Source organism: Pseudophryne corroboree, chromosome 8, assembly GCF_028390025.1.
Source record: "Pseudophryne corroboree isolate aPseCor3 chromosome 8, aPseCor3.hap2, whole genome shotgun sequence".
Taxonomy (NCBI): Eukaryota; Metazoa; Chordata; class Amphibia; order Anura; family Myobatrachidae; genus Pseudophryne; species Pseudophryne corroboree.
The window spans coordinates 403645436-403670519 of NC_086451.1; the positions used below are offsets into that span (position 1 = coordinate 403645436).

Sequence of the window (25084 nt, forward strand, 5' to 3'; positions counted from 1 at the left end):
CTGGACATTTACATAATTTAAGGGCAAAATTTGGAACGGATCCCACAGAATTTACATAATATATGTCCTGAACCATCACTTTGGGTAAACTTTATCCTTTTATGTATGCATATGGCATAATATCACTGCACCGAATATTGTTGCTTTTTAATGAGTTATTGTTTTTTTAATAAATTGTCTTAAAATTTTATACATTTAGTCAACTATATTGGTCTTTCCTCTGGTAGCGCAGCCTTCTTTTCTTCTTCTTCCTCTGTAGAACTAGTTTGTGCAAGGAGAGAATAATTGCTTTTTTTTTGGTGGATGACCAAACAAAAGTGTGGGTGGGAGGGCCCATGGACAATTCCATATTGTTTCTCTTTTTTTTTATTTTCATTATGTGCTCTTTGGGCCTAGTTTTTAAATCTGCCATCCTGTCTACCACTGCAGTGCCACTCCTAGATGGGCCAGGTGTTTGTGCCGCCCACTTGTGTCACTTAGCTTAGTCATCCAGCAACCTCAGTGCCATCTTTTGGCCTAAAAACAATATTGTGAGGTGTTCAGAATAGACTGGAAATGAGTGGAAATTAATGTTATTGAGGTTAGTTGAGGTTATTGATTTTAGCTGTTTTTAAGTTTGTTTTTTCAAAAAAAATCCAGATCCAAAACCCAAAAGGGTGGTTTTGGTAAAACCAATCCAGATCCAATACACAAAATGAGATCCAGAGCCAAAACCAAAACAGAAAACCCGAAAAGTGTCCAGTGCACATCTCTAATTTAATGCTCTAATATACAATATATTCTGAAAAATAAAACAAGAACAGCCTTATGAGTGAATTGTATCAGGATAATAGAGATGTGCACCAGAAATTTTTCGGGTTTTGGGTTCGGTTCCGTGGCCGTGTTTTGGGTTCAAACGCGTTTTGGCAAAACCTCACCGAATTTTTTTGTCGGATTCGGGTGTGTTTTGGATTTGGGTGTTTTTTTCAAAAAACCCTAAAAAACAGCTTAAATCATAGAATTTGGGGTTCATTTTGATCCCAAAGTATTATTAACCTCAATAACCATAATTTCCACTCATTTTCAGTCTATTCTGAACACCTCACACCTCACAATATTATTTTTAGTCCTAAAATTTGCACCGAGGTCGCTGGATGACTAAGCTCAGCGACCCAAGTGGCCGACACAAACACCTGGCCCATCTAGGAGTGGCACTGCAGTGTCACGCAGGATGGCCCTTCCACAAAATACTCCCCAAATAGCACATGACGCAAAGAAGAAAAAAAAAGAGGCGCAATGAGGTAGCTGTGTGAGTAAGCTAAGCGACCCTAGTGGCCGACACAAACACCTGGCCCATCTAGGAGTGGCACTGCAGTGTCACGCAGGCTGGCCCTTCAAAAAACTACTCCCCAAACAGCACATGACGCAAAGAAGAAAAAAAAGAGGCGCAATGAGGTAGCTGTGTGATTAAGCTAAGCGACCCTAGTGGCCGACACAAACACCTGGCCCATCTAGGAGTGGCACTGCAGTGTCAGGCAGGATGGCCCTTCCAAAAAACTACTCCCCAAACAGCACATGACGCAAAGAAAAAAAGAGGCGCAATGAGGTAGCTGTGTGAGTAAGCTAAGCGACCCTAGTGGCCGACACAAACACCTGGCCCATCTAGGAGTGGCACTGCAGTATCACGCAGGATGGCCCTTCAAAAAAACACTCCCCAAATAGCACATGACACAAAGAAAAAAAGAGGCGCAATGAGGTAGCTGTGTGAGTAAGCTAAGCGACCAAAGTGGCCGACACAAACACCTGGCCCATCTAGGAGTGGCACTGCAGTGTTAGGCAGGATGGCCCTTCCACAAAATACTCCCCAAACAGGACATGACGCAAAGAAAAATTTAAGAAAAAAGAGGTGCAAGATGGAATTGTCCTTGGGCCCTCCCACCCACCCTTATGTTGTATAAACAGGACATGCACACTTTAACCAACCCATCATTTCAGTGACAGGGTTTGCCACATGACTGTGACTGAAATTACGGGTTGGTTTGGACCCCCACCAAAAAAGAACCAATTAATCTCTCCTTGCACAAACTGGCTCTACAGAGGCAAGATGTCTGCGTCATCATCATCCTCCGATTCATCACCGTGTACATCCCCCTCCTCACAGATTATCAATTCGTCCCCACTGGAATCCATCATCTCAGCTCCCTGTGTACTTTGTGGAGGCAATTGCTGCTGGTCAATGTCTCCACGGAGGAATTGATTATAATTCATTTTAATGAACATCATCTTCTCCACATTTTCTGGAAGTAACCTTGTACGCCGATTGCTGACAAGGTGAGCGGCGGCACTAAACACTCTTTCGGAGTACACACTCGTGGGAGGGCAACTTAGGTAGAATAAAGCCAGTTTGTGCAAGGGCCTCCAAATTGCCTCTTTTTCCTGCCAGTATACGTACGGACTGTCTGACGTGCCTACTTGGATGCGGTCACTCATGATTCAATGGTGAGAGAATCATATGCAGTGACAGTAGACGACATGTCCGTAATCGTTGGCAGGTCCTTCAGTCCGGACCAGATGTCAGCATCAGCAGTAGCTCCAGACTGCCCTGCATCACCGCCAGTGGGTGGGCTCGGAATTCTGAGCCTTATCCTCGCACCCCCAATTGCGGGAGAATGTGAAGGAGGAGCTGTTGACCGATCAAGTTCCACTTTACTTGATAATTTTCTCACCAGCAGGTTCTTTGAACACCTGCAGACTTGTGTCTGCCGGAAAGAGAGATACAACATAGGTTTTAAATCTAGGATCGAGCACGGTGACCAAAATGTAGTGCTCTGATTTCAACAGATTAACCACCCGTGAATCCTGGTTAAGCGAATAAAGGGCTCCATCCACAAGTCCCACATGCCTAGCGGAATCGCTCTGTCTTAGCTCCTCCTTCAATGTCTCCAGCTTCTTCTGCAAAAGCCTGATGAGGGGAATGACCTGACTCAGGCTGGCAGTGTCTGAACTGACTTCACGTGTGGCAAGTTCAAAAGGTTGCAGAACCTTGCACAATGTTGAAATCATTCTCCACTGCGCTTGAGACAGGTGCATTCCACCGCCTATATCGTGGTCAGATGTACAGGCCTGAATGGCCTTTTGCTGCTCCTCCAACCTCTGAAGCATATAGAGGGTTGAATTCCACCTCGTTACCACTTCTTGCTTCAGATGATGGCAGGGCAGGTTCAGGCGTTTTTGGTGTTGCTCCAGTCTTCTGTACGTGGTGCCTGTACGCCGCAATTCTTCTGGCCACCGACAGCATCTCTTGCACGCCCCTGTCGTTTTTTAAATAATTCTGCACCACCAAATTCAAGGTATGTGCAAAACATGGGACGTGCTGGAATTTGCCCAGATATAATGCACGCACAATATTGCTGGCGTTGTCCGATGCCACAAATCCACAGGAGAGTCCAATTGGGGTAAGCTATTCTGCGATGTTCTTCCTCAGTTGCCGTAAGAGGTTTTCAGCTGTGTGCATATTCTGGAAAGCGGTGATACAAAGCGTAGCCTGCCTAGGAAAGAGTTGGCATTTGCGAGATGCTGCTACTGGTGCCGCCGCTGCTGTTCTTGCGGCGGGAGTCAATACATCTACCCAGTGGGCTGTCACAGTCATATAGTCCTGAGTCTGCCCTGCTCTACTTGTCCACATGTCCGTGGTTAAGTGGACATTGGGTACAACTGCATTTTTTAGGACACTGGTGAGTCTTTTTCTGAGGTCTGTGTACATTTTCGGTATCGTCTGCCTAGAGAAATGGAACCTAGATGGTATTTGGTACCGGGGACACAGTACCTCAAACAAGTCTATAGTTGGCTCTGAAGTAATGATGGATACCGGAACCACGTTTCTCACCGCCCAGGATGCCAAGGCCTCAGTTATCCGCTTTGCAGCAGGATGACTGCTTTGATATTTCATCTTCCTCGCAAAGGACTGTTGGACAGTCAATTGCTTGGTGGAAGTAGTAAAAGTGGTCTTACGACTTCCCCTCTGGGATGACCATCGACTCCCAGCAGCAACAACAGCAGCGCCAGCAGCAGTAGGCGTTACACTCAAGGATGCATTGGAGGAATCCCAGGCAGGAGAGGACTCGTCAGAATTGCCAGTGACATGGCCTGCAGGACTATTGGCATTCCTGGGGAAGGAGGAAATTGACACTGAGGGAGTTGGTGGGGTGGTTTGCGTGAGCTTGGTTACAAGAGGAAGGGATTTACTGGTCAGTGGACTGCTTCCGCTGTCGCCCAAAGTTTTTGAACTTGTCACTGACTTATGATGAATGCGCTGCAGGTGACGTATAAGGGAGGATGTTCCAAGGTGGTTAACGTCCTTACCCCTACTTATTACAGCTTGACAAAGGCAACACACGGCTTGACACCTGTTTTCCGCATTTCTGTTGAAATACTTCCACACCGAAGAGCTGATTTTTTTGGTATTTTCACCAGGCATGTCAATGGCCATATTCCTCCCACGGACAACAGGTGTCTCCCCGGGTGCCTGACTTAAACAAACCACCTCACCATCAGAATCCTCCTTGTCAATTTCCTCCCCAGCGCCAGCAACACCCATATCCTCCTCATCCTGGTGTACTTCAACACTGACATCTTTAATCTGACTATCAGGAACTGGACTGCGGGTGCTCCTTCCAGCACTTGCAGGGGGCGTGCAAATGGTGGAAGGCGCATGCTCTTCACGTCCAGTGTTGGGAAGGTCAGTCATCACAACCGACACAATTGGACTCTCCTTGGGGATTTGTGATTTCGAAGAACGCACAGTTCTTTGCTGTGCTTTTGCCAGCTTAAGTCTTTTCATTTTTCTAGCGAGAGGCTTTGTGCTTCCATCCTCATGTGAAGCTGAACCACTAGCCATGAACATAGGCCAGGGCCTCAGCCGTTCCTTGCCACTCCGTGTGGTAAATGGCATATTGGCAAGTTTACGCTTCTCCTCTGACGATTTTATTTTAGATTTTTTAGTCCTTTTTTTACTGATATTTTGTGTTTTGGATTTTACATGCTCTGTACTATGACATTGGGCATCGGCCTTGGCAGACGACGTTGATGGAATTTCATCGTCTCGGCCATGACCAGTGGCAGCAGCTTCAGCACGAGGTGGAAGTGGATCTTCATCTTTCCCTATTTTTGGAACCTCAACATTTTTGTTCTCCATATTTTAATAGGCACAACTAAAAGGCACCTCAGGTAAACAATGGAGATGGATGGATACTAGTATACTTATGGATGACGAGTGACTGATGACACAGAGATAGCTACAGCCGTGGACTACCGTACTGCATCTGCTAGTATAGAGATGATAATTAATGATATAAAAAAAAATATATATAACTACTGTAGGTATATATAATATAATGACGGACCTGGTGGACACTGTCAGCAGACTCCTAAACTACTAGTATGAAGAAGATAGAAAAAAAAACCCCACCACAGGTAGGTATACAATTATTGACGAGCACTGACGACACAGAGGTAGGTACAGCCGTGGCCTACCGTACTGCGTCTGCTAGTATAGATAATATACTAAATATATTACTACTGTAGGTATATAATATAATGACGGACTGGTGGACACTGTCAGCAGACTCCTAACTACTAGTATGAAGAAGATAGAAAAAAAAAACCACCACAGGTAGGCATACAATTATGGACGAGCACTGACGACACAGAGATAGCCACAGCCGTGGACTACCGTACTGCGTCTGCTAGTATAGATAATATACTAAATATATTACTACTGTAGGTATTTAATATAATGACGGACCTGGTGGACACTGTCAGCAGACTCCTAAACTACTAGTATGAAGAAGATAGAAAAAAAAAACCACCACAGGTAGGTATACAATTATGGACGAGCACTGACGACACAGAGGTAGGTACAGCCGTGGCCTACCGTACTGCGTCTGCTAGTATAGATAATATACTAAATATATTACTACTGTAGGTATATAATACAATGACGGACCTGGTGGACACTGTCACCAGACTCCTAAACTACTAGTATGAAGAAGATAGAAAAAAAAACCCAACCACAGGTAGGTATACAATTATGGACGAGCACTGACGACACAGAGATAGCAACAGCCGTGGACTACCGTACTGCATCTGCTAGTATAGATAATATACTAAATATATTACTACTGTAGGTATATAATATAATGACGGACCTGGTGGACACTGTCAGCAGACTCCTAAACTACTAGTATGAAGAAGATAGAAAAAAAAACCCACCACAGGTAGGTATACAATTATGGACGAGCACTGACGACACAGAGGTAGGTACAGCCATGGACTACCGTACTGCGTCTGCTAGTATAGATCATATACTAAATATACTACTACTGTAGGTATATAATATAATGATGGACCTGGTGGACACTGTCAGCAGACTCCCAAACTACTAGTATAAAGAAGATAGAAAAAAAAAACCACCACAGGTAGGTATACAATTATGGACGAGCACTGACGACACAGAGGTAGGTACAGCCGTGGCCTACCATACTGCGTCTGCTAGTATAGATAATATACTAAATATATTACTACTGTAGGTATATAATACAATGACGGACCGGGTGGACACTGTCAGCAGACTCCTAAACTACTAGTATGAAGAAGATAGAAAAAAAACCCCCACCACAGGTAGATATACAATTATGGACGAGCACTGATGACACAGAGATAGCCACAGCCGTGGACTACCGTACTGCGTCTGCTAGTATAGATAATATACTAAATATATTACTACTGTAGGTATTTAATATAATGACGGACCTGGTGGACACTGTCAGCAGACTCCTAAACTACTAGTATGAAGAAGATAGAAAAAAAAAACCACCACAGGTAGGCATACAATTATGGACGAGCACTGACGACACAGAGATAGCCACAGCCGTGGACTACCGTACTGCGTCTGCTAGTATAGATAATATACTAAATATATTACTACTGTAGGTATTTAATATAATGACGGACCTGGTGGACACTGTCAGCAGACTCCTAAACTACTAGTATGAAGAAGATAGGAAAAAAAAAACCACCACAGGTAGGTATACAATTATGGACGAGCACTGACGACACAGAGGTAGGTACAGCCGTGGCCTACCGTACTGCGTCTGCTAGTATAGATAATATACTAAATATATTACTACTGTAGGTATATAATACAATGACGGACCTGGTGGACACTGTCACCAGACTCCTAAACTACTAGTATGAAGAAGATAGAAAAAAAAAACCCACCACAGGTAGGTATACAATTATGGACGAGCACTGACGACACAGAGATAGCAACAGCCGTGGACTACCGTACTGCATCTGCTAGTATAGATAATATACTAAATATATTACTACTGTAGGTATATAATATAATGACGGACCTGGTGGACACTGTCAGCAGACTCCTAAACTACTAGTATGAAGAAGATAGAAAAAAAAAACCACCACAGGTAGGTATACAATTATGGACGAGCACTGACGACACAGAGGTAGGTACAGCCATGGACTACCGTACTGCGTCTGCTAGTATAGATCATATACTAAATATACTACTACTGTAGGTATATAATATAATGATGGACCTGGTGGACACTGTCAGCAGACTCCCAAACTACTAGTATAAAGAAGATAGAAAAAAAAAACCACCACAGGTAGGTATACAATTATGGACGAGCACTGACGACACAGAGGTAGGTACAGCCGTGGCCTACCATACTGCGTCTGCTAGTATAGATAATATACTAAATATATTACTACTGTAGGTATATAATACAATGACGGACCGGGTGGACACTGTCAGCAGACTCCTAAACTACTAGTATGAAGAAGATAGAAAAAAAAACCCCACCACAGGTAGATATACAATTATGGACGAGCACTGATGACACAGAGATAGCCACAGCCGTGGACTACCGTACTGCGTCTGCTAGTATAGATAATATACTAAATATATTACTACTGTAGGTATATAATACAATGACGGACCTGGTGGACACTGTCACCAGACTCCTAAACTACTAGTATGAAGAAGATAGAAAAAAAAACCCCACCACAGGTAGGTATACAATTATGGACGAGCACTGACGACACAGAGATAGCAACAGCCGTGGACTACCGTACTGCATCTGCTAGTATAGATAATATACTAAATATATTACTACTGTAGGTATATAATATAATGACGGACCTGGTGGACACTGTCAGCAGACTCCTAAACTACTAGTATGAAGAAGATAGAAAAAAAAACCACCACAGGTAGGTATACAATTATGGACGAGCACTGACGACACAGAGGTAGGTACAGCCATGGACTACCGTACTGCATCTGCTAGTATAGATCATATACTAAATATACTACTACTGTAGGTATATAATATAATGATGGACCTGGTGGACACTGTCAGCAGACTCCCAAACTACTAGTATAAAGAAGATAGAAAAAAAAAACCACCACAGGTAGGTATACAATTATGGACGAGCACTGACGACACAGAGGTAGGTACAGCCGTGGCCTACCATACTGCGTCTGCTAGTATAGATAATATACTAAATATATTACTACTGTAGGTATATAATACAATGACGGACCGGGTGGACACTGTCAGCAGACTCCTAAACTACTAGTATGAAGAAGATAGAAAAAAAAACCCCACCACAGGTAGATATACAATTATGGACGAGCACTGATGACACAGAGATAGCCACAGCCGTGGACTACCGTACTGCGTCTGCTAGTATAGATAATATACTAAATATATTACTACTGTAGGTATTTAATATAATGACGGACCTGGTGGACACTGTCAGCAGACTCCTAAACTACTAGTATGAAGAAGATAGAAAAAAAAAAACCACCACAGGTAGGTATACAATTATGGACGAGCACTGACGACACAGAGGTAGGTACAGCCGTGGCCTACCGTACTGCGTCTGCTAGTATAGATAATATACTAAATATATTACTACTGTAGGTATATAATACAATGACGGACCTGGTGGACACTGTCAGCAGACTCCTAAACTACTAGTATGAAGAAGATAGAAAAAAAAACCCCACCACAGGTAGGTATACAATTATGGACGAGCACTGACGACACAGAGATAGCAACAGCCGTGGACTACCGTACTGCATCTGCTAGTATAGATAATATACTAAATATATTACTACTGTAGGTATATAATATAATGACGGACCTGGTGGACACTGTCAGCAGACTCCTAAACTACTAGTATGAAGAAGATAGAAAAAAAAAACCACCACAGGTAGGTATACAATTATGGACGAGCACTGACGACACAGAGGTAGGTACAGCCATGGACTACCGTACTGCGTCTGCTAGTATAGATCATATACTAAATATACTACTACTGTAGGTATATAATATAATGATGGACCTGGTGGACACTGTCAGCAGACTCCTAAACTACTAGTATGAAGAAGATAGAAAAAAAAACCCACCACAGGTAGGTATACAATTATGGACGAGCACTGACGACACAGAGGTAGGTACAGCCGTGGCCTACCATACTGCGTCTGCTAGTATAGATAATATACTAAATATATTACTACTGTAGGTATATAATACAATGACGGACCGGGTGGACACTGTCAGCAGACTCCTAAACTACTAGTATGAAGAAGATAGAAAAAAAACCCCCACCACAGGTAGGTATACAATTATGGACGAGCACTGATGACACAGAGGTAGGTACAGCCGTGGCCTACCGTACTGCGTCTGCTAGTATAGATAATATACTAAATATATTACTACTGTAGGTATATAATACAATGACGGACCTGGTGGACACTGTCAGCAGACTCCTAAACTACTAGTATGAAGAAGATAGAAAAAAAACCCCCACCACAGGTAGGTATACAATTATGGACGAGCACTGATGACACAGAGATAGCCACAGCCGTGGACTACCGTACTGCATCTGCTAGTATAGATAATATACTAAATATATTACTACTGTAGGTATATAATATAATGACGGACCTGGTGGACACTGTCAGCAGACTCCTAAACTACTAGTATGAAGAAGACAGAAAAAAAACCCCCACCACAGGTAGGTATACAATTATGGACGAGCACTGATGACACAGAGGTAGGTACAGCCGTGGACTACCGTACTGCGTCTGCTAGTATAGATCATATACTAAATATATTACTACTGTAGGTATATAATAAAATGACGGAGCTGATGGACACTGTCAGCAGACTCCTAAACTACTAGTATGAAGAAGATTGAAAAAAAAAACCCCACCACAGGTAGGTAGGTATACAATTATGGACGAGCACTGACGACACAGAGATAGCCACAGCCGTGGACTACCGTACTGCGTCTGCTAATATAGAGATGATAAAGATGATAGAGATGAAAAAAAATATATAACACTACTGTAGGTAAATATTTATATAATATAATGAATGACGGACCTGCTGGACACTGTCAGCAGAATGCGTTTATAGAATTTAAAAAAAAAAACACCACAGGAGTGTTTAACTTTTTCAGGCAGACAATATACTGGTGGTCACTGGCAGCAAAAGTGACTGTGCACTGCACTCCTGCTATAACTGCTCCCCAGTCTTCCCCGCAATTAAGCTGTGTGAGCAGTGAGCACTCAGCACAGTCAGATATACATAGATGATATATCATGCAGCACACTGAGGCTGAGCACAGATATGGTATGTGACTGTGTATCGTTTTTTTTTCAGGCAGAGAACGGATTATAAATAAAACTGGTGGTCACTATCAGCAAAACTCTGCACTGTACTGAGTACTCCTAATGCTCCCCAAAATTAGTAATAAATCAACTTAATCAAGTGTCTCTCCAAATCTATTCTAAACGGAGAGGACGCCAGCCACGTCCTCTCCCTATCAATCTCAATGCACGTGTGAAAATGGCGGCGATGCGCGGCTCTTTATATAGAATCCGAGTCTTGCGAGAATACGACAGCGGGATGATGACGTTCGGACCCGTGCAAAAAAGCTGAAGTTCGGGCGGGTTCGGATTCCGAGGAACCGAACCCGCTCATCTCTAGATATTATAAACTTTAACCGGTATTGCTGCTTATCGTAGTGACAGTATTCAATCGATGAGTGAATCATAGCCAGTTTTTTGGAACATAAACTAGATTGTGGCATAACAAATGAACAGCACAGTTTTAGATGTGGCATTTCTATTTGATTTTTTTTTTATTTGTGAATTTTTAATGTGAAATTATATTATATGTGTTATTTTTAACAAGCCATTCTCATTTTATTCTTAAACAGACAGCGCTGGTATTTTCTTGTTTATTTTTACTGATAACCCTAGGGAACGTACCATTCCCATACAGGCTGCTGTTGATAGTGCACCCAATATTATTTCTCTTTAATACAATATGTTATTCATTTTTTTTTTACTATACCATCTTTTATTTCAGCTTCTTAGTTTATTTCCAACTTTGATGACCTATGTCCCTGGCCCTCACCAAAAAATGTTTCCACAATTCCAAAAAATAAGAGACTTTGTGATGGAAATGGTGAGGTCCCACCGAGACACACTGGATGAGAACTGCCCACGAGACCTCATAGACTGTTTCCTCATGAGGATGAAAGAGGTGTGTGCAAAATCTTAGGACAAAATTTGAACAAGTGCAATAACACACCACTAAAAGAGTAAATGTGCTTTATGTAGAGTATTGTAGTTGTTGTTAAGTGTCATCAAGTTGCTGAAGACATATGGTGACCCTAGGGATAGATGTCTTGAACAAATTTCAATATTTTGTCAAGCGGCTCAATGTTGATAGTGTGGTCTCCATAGTTGTTGTGATTGTATCAAGTCATCTCACTGCTGTTCTTCCTCTTTTTCATTAGCCTTTAACTTTTCCAAGCATAATGTCTTTCTCTAGGGATTCTTTTCTTCGCATGATGTGTTCAAAGTAGGAAAGATGCAATCTTGTCATTTGTGCTTCTAGGTAGAGCTTAGGTTCTATCTCATCTAGGGGGTCATTCCGAGTTGATCGCTCGCTAGCTACTTTTAGCTGCATAGTCCCTTGCTTTGCAAGTGTGCGAACGCGTGTGCAGCCGAGCCGGACGAACATTTTTTTTTTGCAGTTTCTGAATAGCTCTGGACTTACTCAGCCCTTGCGATCACTTGTCTTTTTGGTCCCGGAATTGATGTCAGACACTCACCCTGCAAACTCCTGGACATGCCTGCGTTTTTCCAAACACTCCCTGAAAACGGTCAGTTGCCACTCACAAACGCCCTCTTCCTGTAAATCTCCTTGCGACCGGCTGTCCGAATAGAATCTTCGTTAAATCCATCGCCCAGCAACGATTCGCTTTGTACCCATACGGCACACCTGCGCATTGCGGTGCATATGCATGCACAATAGTAACCTGTTCGCTGCGCTGCAAAAAACGGCAGCAAGCGATCAACTCGGAATGACCCCCCTATTCTCATTGATTTGTTCTTCGGACAGTTCATGGTTTACGTAATTTTTTTTGTCTCCAACACCATAATTCAAAAGCATCAATAACCTTCCTATTTTGCTTCTTGACTTTTTTGCTTTTTCATCCATACAATTTTACTGGAAAATCGTATATTTGTATGCAAAGACACATCTATGTATTGTTGTACTACTGACAAAATCATTAAAACCTCTTCCAGGAAATAAAAAACCCAAACACAGAATTTCATGAAGAGAACTTATGTGGGACAGTAATTGACCTGTTCTTTGCTGGGACAGAAACTACAACTATAACATTAACATATGGCTTTCTGATTCTGCAGAAGTACCCTGAGATACAAGGTAACATTGCTGTAGTTCCAGTATGATAAAAGAAAAAAAGATTACATTGAACCTATAGTAAGTACTTCCCACTAAAGCATGTGTAACAACATACTCCAATTTGTAGAAGGTGACATTCTACACTGCCAGCACTTCTCAACTATTTCTCTCAGGAACATGTCTCTTCATGCTCTGATGCTACTCTGTGGCTCTTTTGCCCCTGATACCATATACAAACTACCCATGAGATTGTCTCAAGTGAGCAACAGTGCTGGTTTGGAGGTCATAAAACTTGTTTTTCTCTGTACCTCTTATGTCTAGTCATTATTGTACCTCCTTGCTCTCTTGATGGAACAAAATTAATGGACCACAGTTAATGAAAGGAAGTGTGGGCCTGATTTATGTTTGAAAGTAATAGCAAAAAGCACACAACTGGGCAGTACCATGTTGCACTGCAGGTGGGGCTGATGTAACATGTGCAGAGAAATTTAGATTTTGGTGAATTAGACTTTTTTGTGCAGGGTAAATACTTGCTGCTTTTGCATGTAGCTCACAATTGTGAGACAGCTTTCTCTTTACACTGTAACTTAGATTTCAATTTCAACACCCCCACCCTACCCAAATATAAATCTCTCTGCACATGTTACATCTGACCCACCTGCAGTACAACTCAAGCCTTGTGTGTGATAATGAGGAGCTCCTCCTCATGTAGAAATTTTCTATGCATTTTACCTTAAAATCTGCTTACAGCTGATTGTAACTAGGGATGGCCATCAACCATCAATGATTCAAAGTACTTTTGCCATCGATGGGGAGAACCAGATGATTTCCCTCCATCGATGTAAAGGCATAACCAAATATTTTTACATTTATTTATGAGGTGTCGGGACATGGAGCACTGCTCCGCCACCCGACACCCGCAAAGCCCTGACCCCGTATTCTGATTGGCCCATGGGCCAATCAATGAAAAAACAGTGATGACCATTGATAGTAGAAACAATAGATGGTCAGCCACTGCATAGTTGGCTGCCATCGATGGATAAGTGTCATATTGCCATCGATGGCAACCGATGGCAACCACACCGATGGTCATCCCTAATTGCAACTTCCTGCTTCAGAGACAAGAAGAAGAAAGCATAAAGCATTCTTTACACTGCCATATATGGACTTGCTCTAAATTCCCCTGCTAATTCACCTGGCAACATTTCAGAAACAAACCTCAGAAAATAACTTACCATAATGCACAACACTTTTATATAATCCCCATATCAAACCAAAACCCACCACTCACAATAAATGATGATAACAACCATACACATCTAAATATCACAGTAATGACACATATGCAAATGTAATTTATACAAATGAGCAGCTTTACATCAAATGGATCACCTGATCAAAGAATGATCCACATAAAGTTACTGTGTATTCCTTTCACAATTACAATATCAGTGCCATTTGGAATATTCACTACAAGGGAACCCTGACAATATATACTCATGTTTCAGAAAACCTGAGACGCCTGCTCAGGGGTGCAGCTAGAACTTTGTTGCCCCCCCGAAAAAAAAAGAACATTGCCCCCCACACACACACACACACATAAAAAAAAACTTACCCAGCACTACAGGCACACACTCTCAGCACCCCACTGCTGTGCAGTACCAATCATTACCTGCTGGAGGGGATAGAGAGATGCAGGGAGGTAGAGAGGGGACAGGGAGACACAGGGCGGTAGGGAGGGGATAGGGAGACACAGGGCGGTATGGAGGGGATAGGGAGTCACAGGGCGGTAGGGAGGGGATATGGAGGCACAGGGCAGTAGGGAGGGGATAGGGAGATACAGGGCGGTAGGGATGGGATAGGGAGACACAGGTTAGTAGGGATGGGATAGGGAGATGCAGGGCAGTAGGGAGGGCAAAGGAAGGTGCAGGGCAGTAGGGAGGGGATAGGGAGACGCAGGCTGGTAGGGAGGATGTACGGGGATGCAGGGCAGTTCAGTTGAGATAGGGAGACACAGGGAGATAATAGGGAGACACAGGTCAGTATGGAGGGGATACGGAGACACAGGGCAGGGATAGAGAGATGCAGGGAGGTAGGGAGACACAGAGCAGGGATAGGGAGATTCAGGGAGGTAGGGAGGGGATAGGGAGACACAGGGCAAGGATAGGGAGATGCAAGGCTGTAGGGAGGGGATAGAGGGACACGGGCTGTTATGGAGGCAATATAAGATGCAGAGTGGTAGGGAGGGATAGAGAGATGCAGGAAGTAAGGGAGGGGATAAGGAGACACAGGGCAGGGATAGGGAGATGCAGGTTTGTAGGGAGGGGATAGGTAGACTCAGGGCAGGAATAGGGAGATGCAAGGTGGAAGGAAGGGGATAGGGGGATGCAGGCTGGTAGTGAGGGGATATATAGATGCAGAGTGGTAAGGAGGGGTTAGAGAGATGCAGGGAGTAAGGGAGGGGATTAGGAGACACAGGGCAGTGTTATAGATATGCAGGGCAGTAGGGAGGGGCTAGGATGACACAGGACAGGGATATGCTGGGCGGTTCGGGGGATAGGGAGATGCAGGCCAGTAGGAGGGGATAGAGAGATGCAGGGTGGTGATAGAGAAATTCAAGGCGGTAGGGAAGGGATATGAAGATACAGACCAATAGAGAAGAGTTAGAGCAATAGGGAGGGATTGAAAAATGCAGGGTGGTAGAAAGAGGATATAGAGACACAGGGCAGTAGGGAGAGAATATGGAGAGGCAGACCAATAGAGAATGATTAGAAAAATTTAGTGCAGTTGGGAGGGGATAGAGAGACGCAGGATGGGAGGGGATATGGAGACACAGTCCAATAGAAAAGGGATAGAGGGATGCAGAGTGGTAGAGAGGGGTTAAAGTGAGCCGGAACGGAGCGGAATTGCGTTCCATCAATTCCACTTGGAGACGGAATGCAGTTCCGCCTCCTCCGGCTCACCTAACCCAATGTGTGCCGGCGCCGCAGGGAGATGCCGGGCACCCACTGTGATTGTGTTACCAGTGGGTGCCCAGCTCTCCCTGCACAGCCGGTGGCATGAGTTCACTACTGAGCTCCTGCTCCCGGCTCAGTTCGCGCTACGAAGAGAGATGTCAAGACATCTCTCTCATAGTGCTGGGGTGCGGAGTGGAGCGGATGCCAGGAGGATCACAGCGGGAGTGGGGATTGGTAAGTCTGGGTTTTGTTTTGTTTTTTAAATATGTGACTGCTATTGGGGGCATAAATACAGGTGGGCTAAACTACAGGGGCAAACTACAAGGGGGCAAGCTACTGGGGGCATTACTACTTGGGGCAAACTACTGAGGGCAAACTACATGGGACAAATCTACAGTGGCACATTACTACTGAGGGCATAACTACAAGGGCACATTATGTCAAAGTCGGAAAAATATCATGCTACACGTTGCCATATATTCACCTCATGCGCTTGCCCACTGCACATGCACTTTCTCTGGCGTGCGTGCACATATTCGCAATTGCGTGACGGCGCCTCTACGGGCGTGCGCTCGAGCGTATGGTATGTGCATTTACGGTAGAGTTCGTGTGCGTCTAGCGGGCGACTCAATCGTTACTTAATAAATCCATATAGCAGGTTTTATAGGTAATGTTCCCCTTAATGATAACTGTAAGTTTGTTTAATGTGACTTGTTTACGGACTTGGGAATCCCTCTTTGCGTGGTACAAAGAGTCTGATTAAGGTTGAACAGTGGTGTCTGGTACCTAACCGAAGAGTATTTTAATAGCAATAATCCGGTGTTGGTTAGGTAAAGATTAATCGCTCCTGCATATAGTTATGCCCATTAGTAGTTTCTGGACATTTCTTATATTTGCAGTTCATTATCCATGCGGCGGGAATCCGGCGATTCCATCCCACCTGAGCAGTTTGTAATAGCCACAGCCCAACTGTTCAAATCCACCTATGACCTTTTGTTACATTGCAGAGAGACATTCCTGTGTCCAATGAATAATAAGATTGTAGGGCCCTTTGTAGTACACTGTATGTTGTGTATATAAGGGTCATTGTCCCCAGACCAGCCAGTACTCTCTCTCTTCAACATTTATCTCTGATAATTGGAGGACTGGATTCCGATTGCACTTGCGAGTGTTCCCCGTATGGTATGTTTCTCTGTGGCCACTTTGTTACCCGGGTAATGTTAGCCATTCATTCTTAGTCTATGTATTTGTATTTGTGATCGTTTACTATTGTGTATATTTCTGTCTAGATATTCTGTTAGAATTATATGTTAGCTTGTAGTGTATGACTTGTCAACTGTGTTTCCCCTTTTTGATATAACTAAAAGCTTGTTAGTAAAGGTTTTGGAACCTTAGCAAAGTATTGTATGTTTATTACATTGCAGAGGGTAATAGGAGCGTCTCAATCGCTCAAGCAGCTTTAGCATTAACAAGGTTAAGCAGCGTTACATCGCTACAGTATTTCAGTACAAGGTTTACAGTATAAGAGTATCCTTTCTGTGTGTTACATTCAAGGTTTACTGAGTGTCATCCCGTGAGCGTCTGCGCCGCTCGTGTTCCCCTCGTGGTCTCGAGCGTCCGCTACGCTGGTAGCGTAGCATTACGGTAGTCGGCCGCCTATACCGTGCTCGACACCACGCATTAAGCTGTGTCGCATGTGCGCCTCGATCACGGCCGAGCGTATGCTACGCTAAGTGCGTACCCTTACGGTGCCCCATACGTCAATTGCGTACTGAGTCTCTTACCTGTATATAGTGAAGGTTATAAGGTAATCAATCGGCATTATCAATTACTACTCAGAGTATAACTACAGGGGCATTACTACTTAGGGCATTACTACTGGGGGCATAACTGCAGGGTTTAAACAACTGGGGGCATTACTACTTGGGGCAAGCTACTAGGGGCATTACTACTGGGGGCAAACTATATGGGGCGAACCTACAGGGGTGCATTACTACTGTGGGCATAACTACTGGGCCACATTACTACTGGGGGCAACTACTGGGGCGCATTACTACTAGAGGTATAATTACAGGGGCATTACTACTGGGGGCTAAACTACTGGGGGCATTACTACTTGGGGCTAAACTACACTGGTGCATTACTACTGGGGGCATAACTACAGGGGCACATTACTACTGGAGGCATTACTACTGGGGGCATTACTACTTGGGATAAACTACATGGGGCTAAACTACATGGGCTAAATGACTGGGGGGCATTACTATAGGTGACATTACTACTGGGGGCAATACTACACAGGGGCATTACCATTAAGGGTATTACTAATAGGGCACTTCATAAAGGGCATCACTCCTGGGGACATAAGGGGCACTACTACTGGGGGCATTGCATAAGGGGCACCAATACTATGGGCTCTATATAAGGGGCACTACCACTGTGGGCACTACCAGTACAGTGGACATTGCATAAGGAGCTCTACTACTGTGGGCAATGTAAAGGGGACACTACTGCTGTGGGCATTGTGTATTATGGGGTGCTACAGGTGGTCTTCTGTATGCCGAATGTCGGGATCCCGGCGCACAGTATACCGTCGCCGGAGTCCCGACACCCGGCATACCGACAACTATTCTCCCTCGTGGGGGTCCACGACCCCCCTGGAGGGAGAATAAAATAGTGTGGCGCTCGCCACGCTGTCGGTATGCCGGCAGACAGGCTCCCGGCACCGGTATGCTGGTCGCCGGGAGCCCGAGCGCCGGCATACCGTACTACACCCAGTGCTACTGCCGGCATTATGTGTATTGGAGGTGTTACTACTGTGGGCATTATTACTATTGTGTGACCACACCTCTTTATTTTTAGACCACACCCCTTTTTGTGCACGCACAATACTTTTATTGCATGGGCATCGGGAGGGGGGTGGGTTCCACCACCTTTCTACAACCACTTTAAGCACTGTGGGACAGAGAGATACAGACACAGTGAAATCCTTGTACAACTTACTGTGCTGTGCCTGCGCAATTTTCCGGGGCCATGTCATGTTTGCATGACAAAAGTCCCCTCACAGCCAGTAAGGATGCAGAGGAAGGAGAGGAGGGAAAGTGTGGAAATGTTGGACTCCCAGGGTTGGAGATAACAGGGCAACACAGTGGTCCCTGTGTGGGTAGATGCATCTCACTCCCAGCTGCACCAAGCACACAGGGGCAGGGAGAGGAAGCCTGCAAACTAATAATTTAATAGAATAATTAAAAAATAGTGCAGTGGGGTTATTTGCTGGGTCTTTGGGCCCCCATTTGGCTGGACCCATAGCAGCTGCATCTCCTGCACCCTCCATAGTTACACCACTGCTCCTGTCACAATGTGTAATACGTACTGTAGGTCCTCCTTTATATCTGACTGCAGCAAGAACACAATATGGCATGGACTCCACAAGTTCTCTGAAGTACTGTGTTCATTTTTTAAACTATGCCTGCCAAATGATGGTCCACAGCACTTACCCTTGCGGTGGGCATCTCCTCTCTGGTGAGGGATCCCATTGCTCCTGTGGCATCTCCGTGCTGTTGCATGTCTCCTGTGGCCAGGTACCGTCATTCTGCCTGGTGTGTACCCTGCTGGCTCCATCCGCTGGGCACCTCCATATTGGTTTGGATCGCTGAACCAGTAATGTGAAACAGGAAATCCAATCATGTGACTTTGCACACCAATTCATCTGGATTTCCAAAATCACTTGCAAGCTGCCTGTTAAATGTGTGACATATTACACGTCCTGTGGCTCCAAAGCAAAAGTCTCCATAGCATAGCCTGTTCTAGCTCAGTACCCTGAGCACAGCTGGTCCTGGCCCGGTGACTTGAGCATAGCCTGTCCCAACCCAATATTCTATACATAGCTGGTCCCAGCCCAGTAACTTAAACATAACCGATTCTTGTCTGGTATCCTGAACTAAGTCAGTTCCAGCCTTTCTGAGCGGTGGTGGCTCCAGAGGTGGGGCTGCAGAGCAGTCCAAAATTGAAATAGGGGAGTCACACCAACTGCTGGCTGGTGGTGTTTGGAAGTGTTTGTGGTGGAAGTTGGTGTGGCTCATCTATTTGAATTTTGAACTGCGCTGCAGCCCTACCTCTGATGATGCCACTGATCCTGAGCATTCTAGTCAGTTCCAATCCAGCTTATTTCGTCAGTCCCATTCTAGCAATCCAGTTCAGTATCCTAGCTAGACCTCAGCTCCAGTGCCTTCTCATCCACCCCAGTTTCACCTTATGTGTAGAAGCAACACATATTGATCCAGTTTCCTGCATGCTAACTCCACCATTGAACCAGCCCTAGAGTCATCCCCGGAAACACACAAACCCCCCAAAAATGACAGCATACCAGTTGAAAACACACTAGATGTGCGGCGGACACTTTTTGGGTTTTGTGTTACGGTTTTGGATCTGGATCCCCGCTCATGTTTTGGATCTGGATTGGTTTTGCCAAAACCACCCTCTTGGGCTTTGATCTGGATGATTTTTTAAAACAAAACAAAACATAAAAACAGCTAAAATCACAGAATTTGGGTGTAATTTTGATCCTAATAACATATATTTCCATTCAGTTCCAGTCTATTCGGAACACCTCACCCCTCACAATATTGTTTTTAGGTCAAAAGGTTTCACTGAGGTAGCTGGATGACTAAGCTAAGTGACGCAAGTGGGCAGCACAAACACATGGCACATCTAGGAGTGGCACTGCAGTGTCAGACAGGATGGCAGTTTCAAAAACTAGCCCCAAAGAGCACATAATGCAAAGAAAAAAAGAGGCGCAAGATGGAATTGTCTTGGGCCATCCCACCCAACCTTATGTTGTTTGAACAGGACATACACAGTTTAATAAACCCATAATTTCAGCGACAGGTGGCACCCCTGGAAAAAGCTTACCAAGTTCTCTGAATCATAGCTAGCTACAAACATACCACCTCCATATTTGATGACTTTTCACATTATGAGAAGAGGCCAGAGGAAGAGGACAGTGTCAAGAAGGTGATTTAAAATTAGAGATGCACATGCAATCAGGAACAACACACAGGCTTTCACTTCCACTCCTATATTGGTGTGGAACAGAAAGGACGCCAAACAAACAAATATATAATTGTTAATTACCACATTACTGGACAAATGGAAAAACTAGGGGCCAAAGCCTCCAAAATTGTACCTCCTTCTCCATTTTCAGGTATTAAGATAATCTTGGATTTAATGCTGGGATGCAAATAAACTGGTGTATAACACAGGATCAAGGGGGGTAATTCCAAGTTGATCGCAGCAGGATATTTTTTTAACAATTGGGCAAAACCATGTGCACTGCAGGGGGGGCAGATATAACATTTGCAGAGAGAGTTAGATTTGGGTGGGTTATTTTGTTTCTGTGCAGGGTAAATACTGGCTACTTTATTTTTACACTGCAATTTAGATTGCAGATTGAACTCACCACACCCAAACCTATCTCTCTCTGCACATGTTATTTTTTTTCCCCCCTCTCCCCCCCTGCAGTGCACATGGTTTTGCCCAACTGCTAAAAAATTTCCTGCTGCGATCAACTTGAAATTACCCCCAAGATTGGATATTTTCCCCTCCATGGAGTCTGGAGACTTATTTTGTGAAAATCTTGTGGTTTCTTTGTTTTCCATTTATTTATTGCATTTTTATTTACAAATTTTGTGTCAGATGCCTTATTTTTGTTTATCACAGTTCCCAATTACACGCATGTGAGCATACCTGTGTGTCCCAGTTACACACATGTGAGCATACCTGTGTCTTGTTTATTTTACTCATATTTTATTTTGAAATAAAGCAGCCCTTTAGATGTTTTAGCAGCCCCTTCTAAGCCCCCACAGCAGCCCCTGATGGTGCAAATTGAGTTTGGGTAGGTTCACTAAAGTACTAAGCACGACTGAGCATTTATTTTTTTTGTTATTGAGCCCTAGTGGAGCTTACCACTGTACAGTCCAAACTTATTAAATACTATACATAGGATTGTGAAAGGAAGCAATGTTAACCTCTGTGACCACAGCATGCCTCAGCCTGGCAAGCAAGACATCTTTCTTGCTGTGGGCCACCATGAGACTCCATACTGGGCCTTATTCAGTAACTGTGTCTCACAGGAGTTCCTGACCCATCTATTGCTGCAGTGCAATGGAAAGCTGATGAAATGCAAAATCACTAAAACTCTTCTTCTAACACCACGAGTTCTTGTGGTAACCCTACACAGCCCTTAGGAAAAGAAGACCCCTGTACAACAAATGCTCATCTTCTAAATAAATAATCCCAAAATGTGGAACATCAATATTAAATAAAAATGAAGGTTGACTAATTGGAGCCATTCATTTGAGTGAGTCCCTAAATTGAAAAATTTGTGAAGTACTTTTCTCTAATGTTCTGTCAGAAAATATAACTTTTACCTCTCTGACAGTTGCACTGGATTATGAATCTGTCTCTTCTGAGTCACGCTGACTTTGGCCACAAATGTGGTCTCTACCCACTTTATTTAAAAACAATTCTGCAATTTCCATTTCCACCCTTATGGCTAGTTTTCACAAATTTGTTTGTGATTTTGAAACTTGTTTCATGTCTGCTCTAGGCTTTCATTTAAACAAGTACAGCAGCACTCCTGGAATTATACGGCAGCACCCCTGGATTTATAAAGCATAGGCAGCACCCCTGGAGAATTACACAGCACAGCAGAAAGGCAACAGCACCCTTGGACTTATTTGGCAGTGGGTCATCACCCCTGGGCTGATAGGGCAGAGGGGAAGCACCCCATATAGGGCAGCACCCCAGGAATTATGTGGAAAAGAAAAGAAATGCAAGATGAAATTGTCTTTGGGCCCTCCTACCCACCTTTATGTTGAATAAACAGGACATGCACACTTTAACAAACCATTCATATCAGCGACTCGGTCTGCGACACGACTGTGGCTGAAATGATTGGTTTGTTTGGTACCTCACAAATAAAGAAGAAATTAATCTCTCCTCGCACAAACTGGCTCTACAGTGACAAGATGTCCTGATCCTCAGATTCTCCCCCCTTCAGTGTTTACATCCTCATTATTACAGATACAGTAAATACTATTCAAATAAACCACATAATTTAGGTGTCAGTGGACTGCTTAAGCTATTACCCAAAGTTTCTGATCTTGACAATGACTTTTGATGAATGCACTGCAGGTGACGTAAAACGAGGTTGTTCCTAGGTGGTTAACGTCCTTATCCCTACTTATTACAGATTGACAAGGGCAGCAGGTGGCTTGACACCTGTTGTCCGGATTTGTGGAGAAATAATTCCACACCGAAGAGGTTGCATTTTTGGTATTTTGCCCAGACATGACAATGGGCTTTTTCATCTCATGGCCAACAACTGTCTCCACTGTTACAAGCAAATCACATCACCATCAGAATCCTCATAGTCAATTTCCTCCGCAGCGCCAGCTACACCCATATCCTCCTCATCTTGGTGTACTTCTACAGTGACATCCTCAATCTCAACATCAGCATCTGGACTGGCGGTGCTCCTCCCAGCACTTGCAGGGGGCATGAAAATGGTGGTAGGAGCCTCCTCTTCCTATACAGGGTTGTGAAGATCAGGCCTAGACATCGCAACCATGGACAGTGCTAGCACACCTGTATTTTCACAACACCCCTGTACAAGACAAGGCCAGTGTACATTGATTTTCACTGATCTGAATAAATACAGTATAATACTGTATGTCAATTATTGTATATCCAATTTAATGCAGGGTTGGGGTGCTATGTATTAGGAATGGAAGTGGCTGGCACATTAGTCTATATATGAATACCCACCCCCTTTGTTCATCATGACTACATGCTTTCTGGTGTACAACAACACTGGGGAACCATAGGGGAACCAATGTGGACTCTGACACATGGACACAATATACAGTATCTGCATCACACACCTCAATAGCAATGTAAATATCCCCCAAAATTTTGTACTGTAGTTTTCCCAAGAAATCTCCTAGAAATATGCACTGTACATACTGTATAACTACACATATGCTAATAAATAACTCCATATAGTAGAAACTATACTGTAGTCAGGGGTGTATCTAGGGGTCTGAGTGCCCCTGGCAAAGTCAGGGGCAGGCCACACACACACACATTTGAAATAAGGGATCAGTGTCAAAAAAGGAATGTGGCCTTGTGGGGAAGAGGCATGGCCACACAATAGTACTTCCAATTCAAATTATGCCACACAGTATCACATTACACCACACAGTAGTGTCTCTTATTTATGTTACGCCACACAGGCATAACCCTATAGAAAACACAGTCTATACAGGGCATATGGGGAATGCAAATAGAAAATGGAAATGTGGACCAGTGCTAATAAATATATTCATAATATTATATGGGGAATGCGGTCAAACCACATTTGCCATTAGTATATCTGATCCTGCCGATAGACACACACATATACACTTACATACATAGTCACGCACAAAACACATACATATGATATACAGTACAGTCACACACACAGTACATACCCTCCAACATTTGACACATAAAAATCGGTAAAAATAAAAAAAGGTGCATGGCTACGGGTAAAGGGGTCGTGGCCACGGGTTTCCTAAACTTTCAGTGTTAGTTTGGAGAGCCAAAAATCAGTACTGACCATAAAAAAAGGTACAATTGGAGGGTATGAGTATATATAAATATAGTCACATACATACTGTGTATAGTTACACACTTATTTACATCATACTTACCGACATTCTGGCTGCTCTCTGCAGGAGAGAGCAGCCAGGTCGGCTCAACAGGTGGACCGGGGAGCACTGTGACGTAAGGAGGGGATGGGCCGGAGGCGGGATGGGGTCGGAGCAAGGGCAGGGTTATGGTGACACCTCCTTTAAGCCACGCCCCGCTCTGTAATGCCGCGATCAAACCCCCTCCCCCATAATCCAGCCCCAACTGTACCTTGTGACTGTATTTTACTGCCGGTGTCCAGCAGCACAGCACAGCACTTGTGATCAATCAGTCTCAATGTAAACTACAGCTCCTAGCAGACCTTGGTGCAGGGAGCTCTCAGCAACAAGGGCTGCTGGGAGCTGTAGTTTATGTTGAGTCTGATTACAAGTGAGGTGCAGTGTGCTGCTGATGGACACTGGCGCCGGTACTAACAGACAGTCGCCAAGTCTATCAGTACCACTTGGTTCTACCCCCTGGTCATGGATGGCACAGCCGGACAGCGCCCCCTCCTTGCCTGGTGCCCCTGGCAAGTGCCATCCTGGCCAATAGGTAGATACACCTCTAACTGTAGTTACAAAGCACACAGAATTCTAAAAG

The 25084-nt window shown here is 44.1% G+C and overlaps 1 protein-coding gene across 1 annotated transcript in view; it reads left to right on the forward strand.

Moving 5' to 3' along the window:
* Window positions 1-25084, forward strand: part of LOC134949312 (cytochrome P450 2A4-like) — a 77944-nt gene that overhangs the window by 41767 nt on the left and 11093 nt on the right. Inside the window, exons 5-6 of the mRNA XM_063937810.1 lie at window positions 11445-11621; window positions 12674-12815. Of these exons, the coding sequence (XP_063793880.1) occupies window positions 11445-11621; window positions 12674-12815 (319 nt within the window). The remainder of the gene's footprint in view (window positions 1-11444; window positions 11622-12673; window positions 12816-25084) is intronic.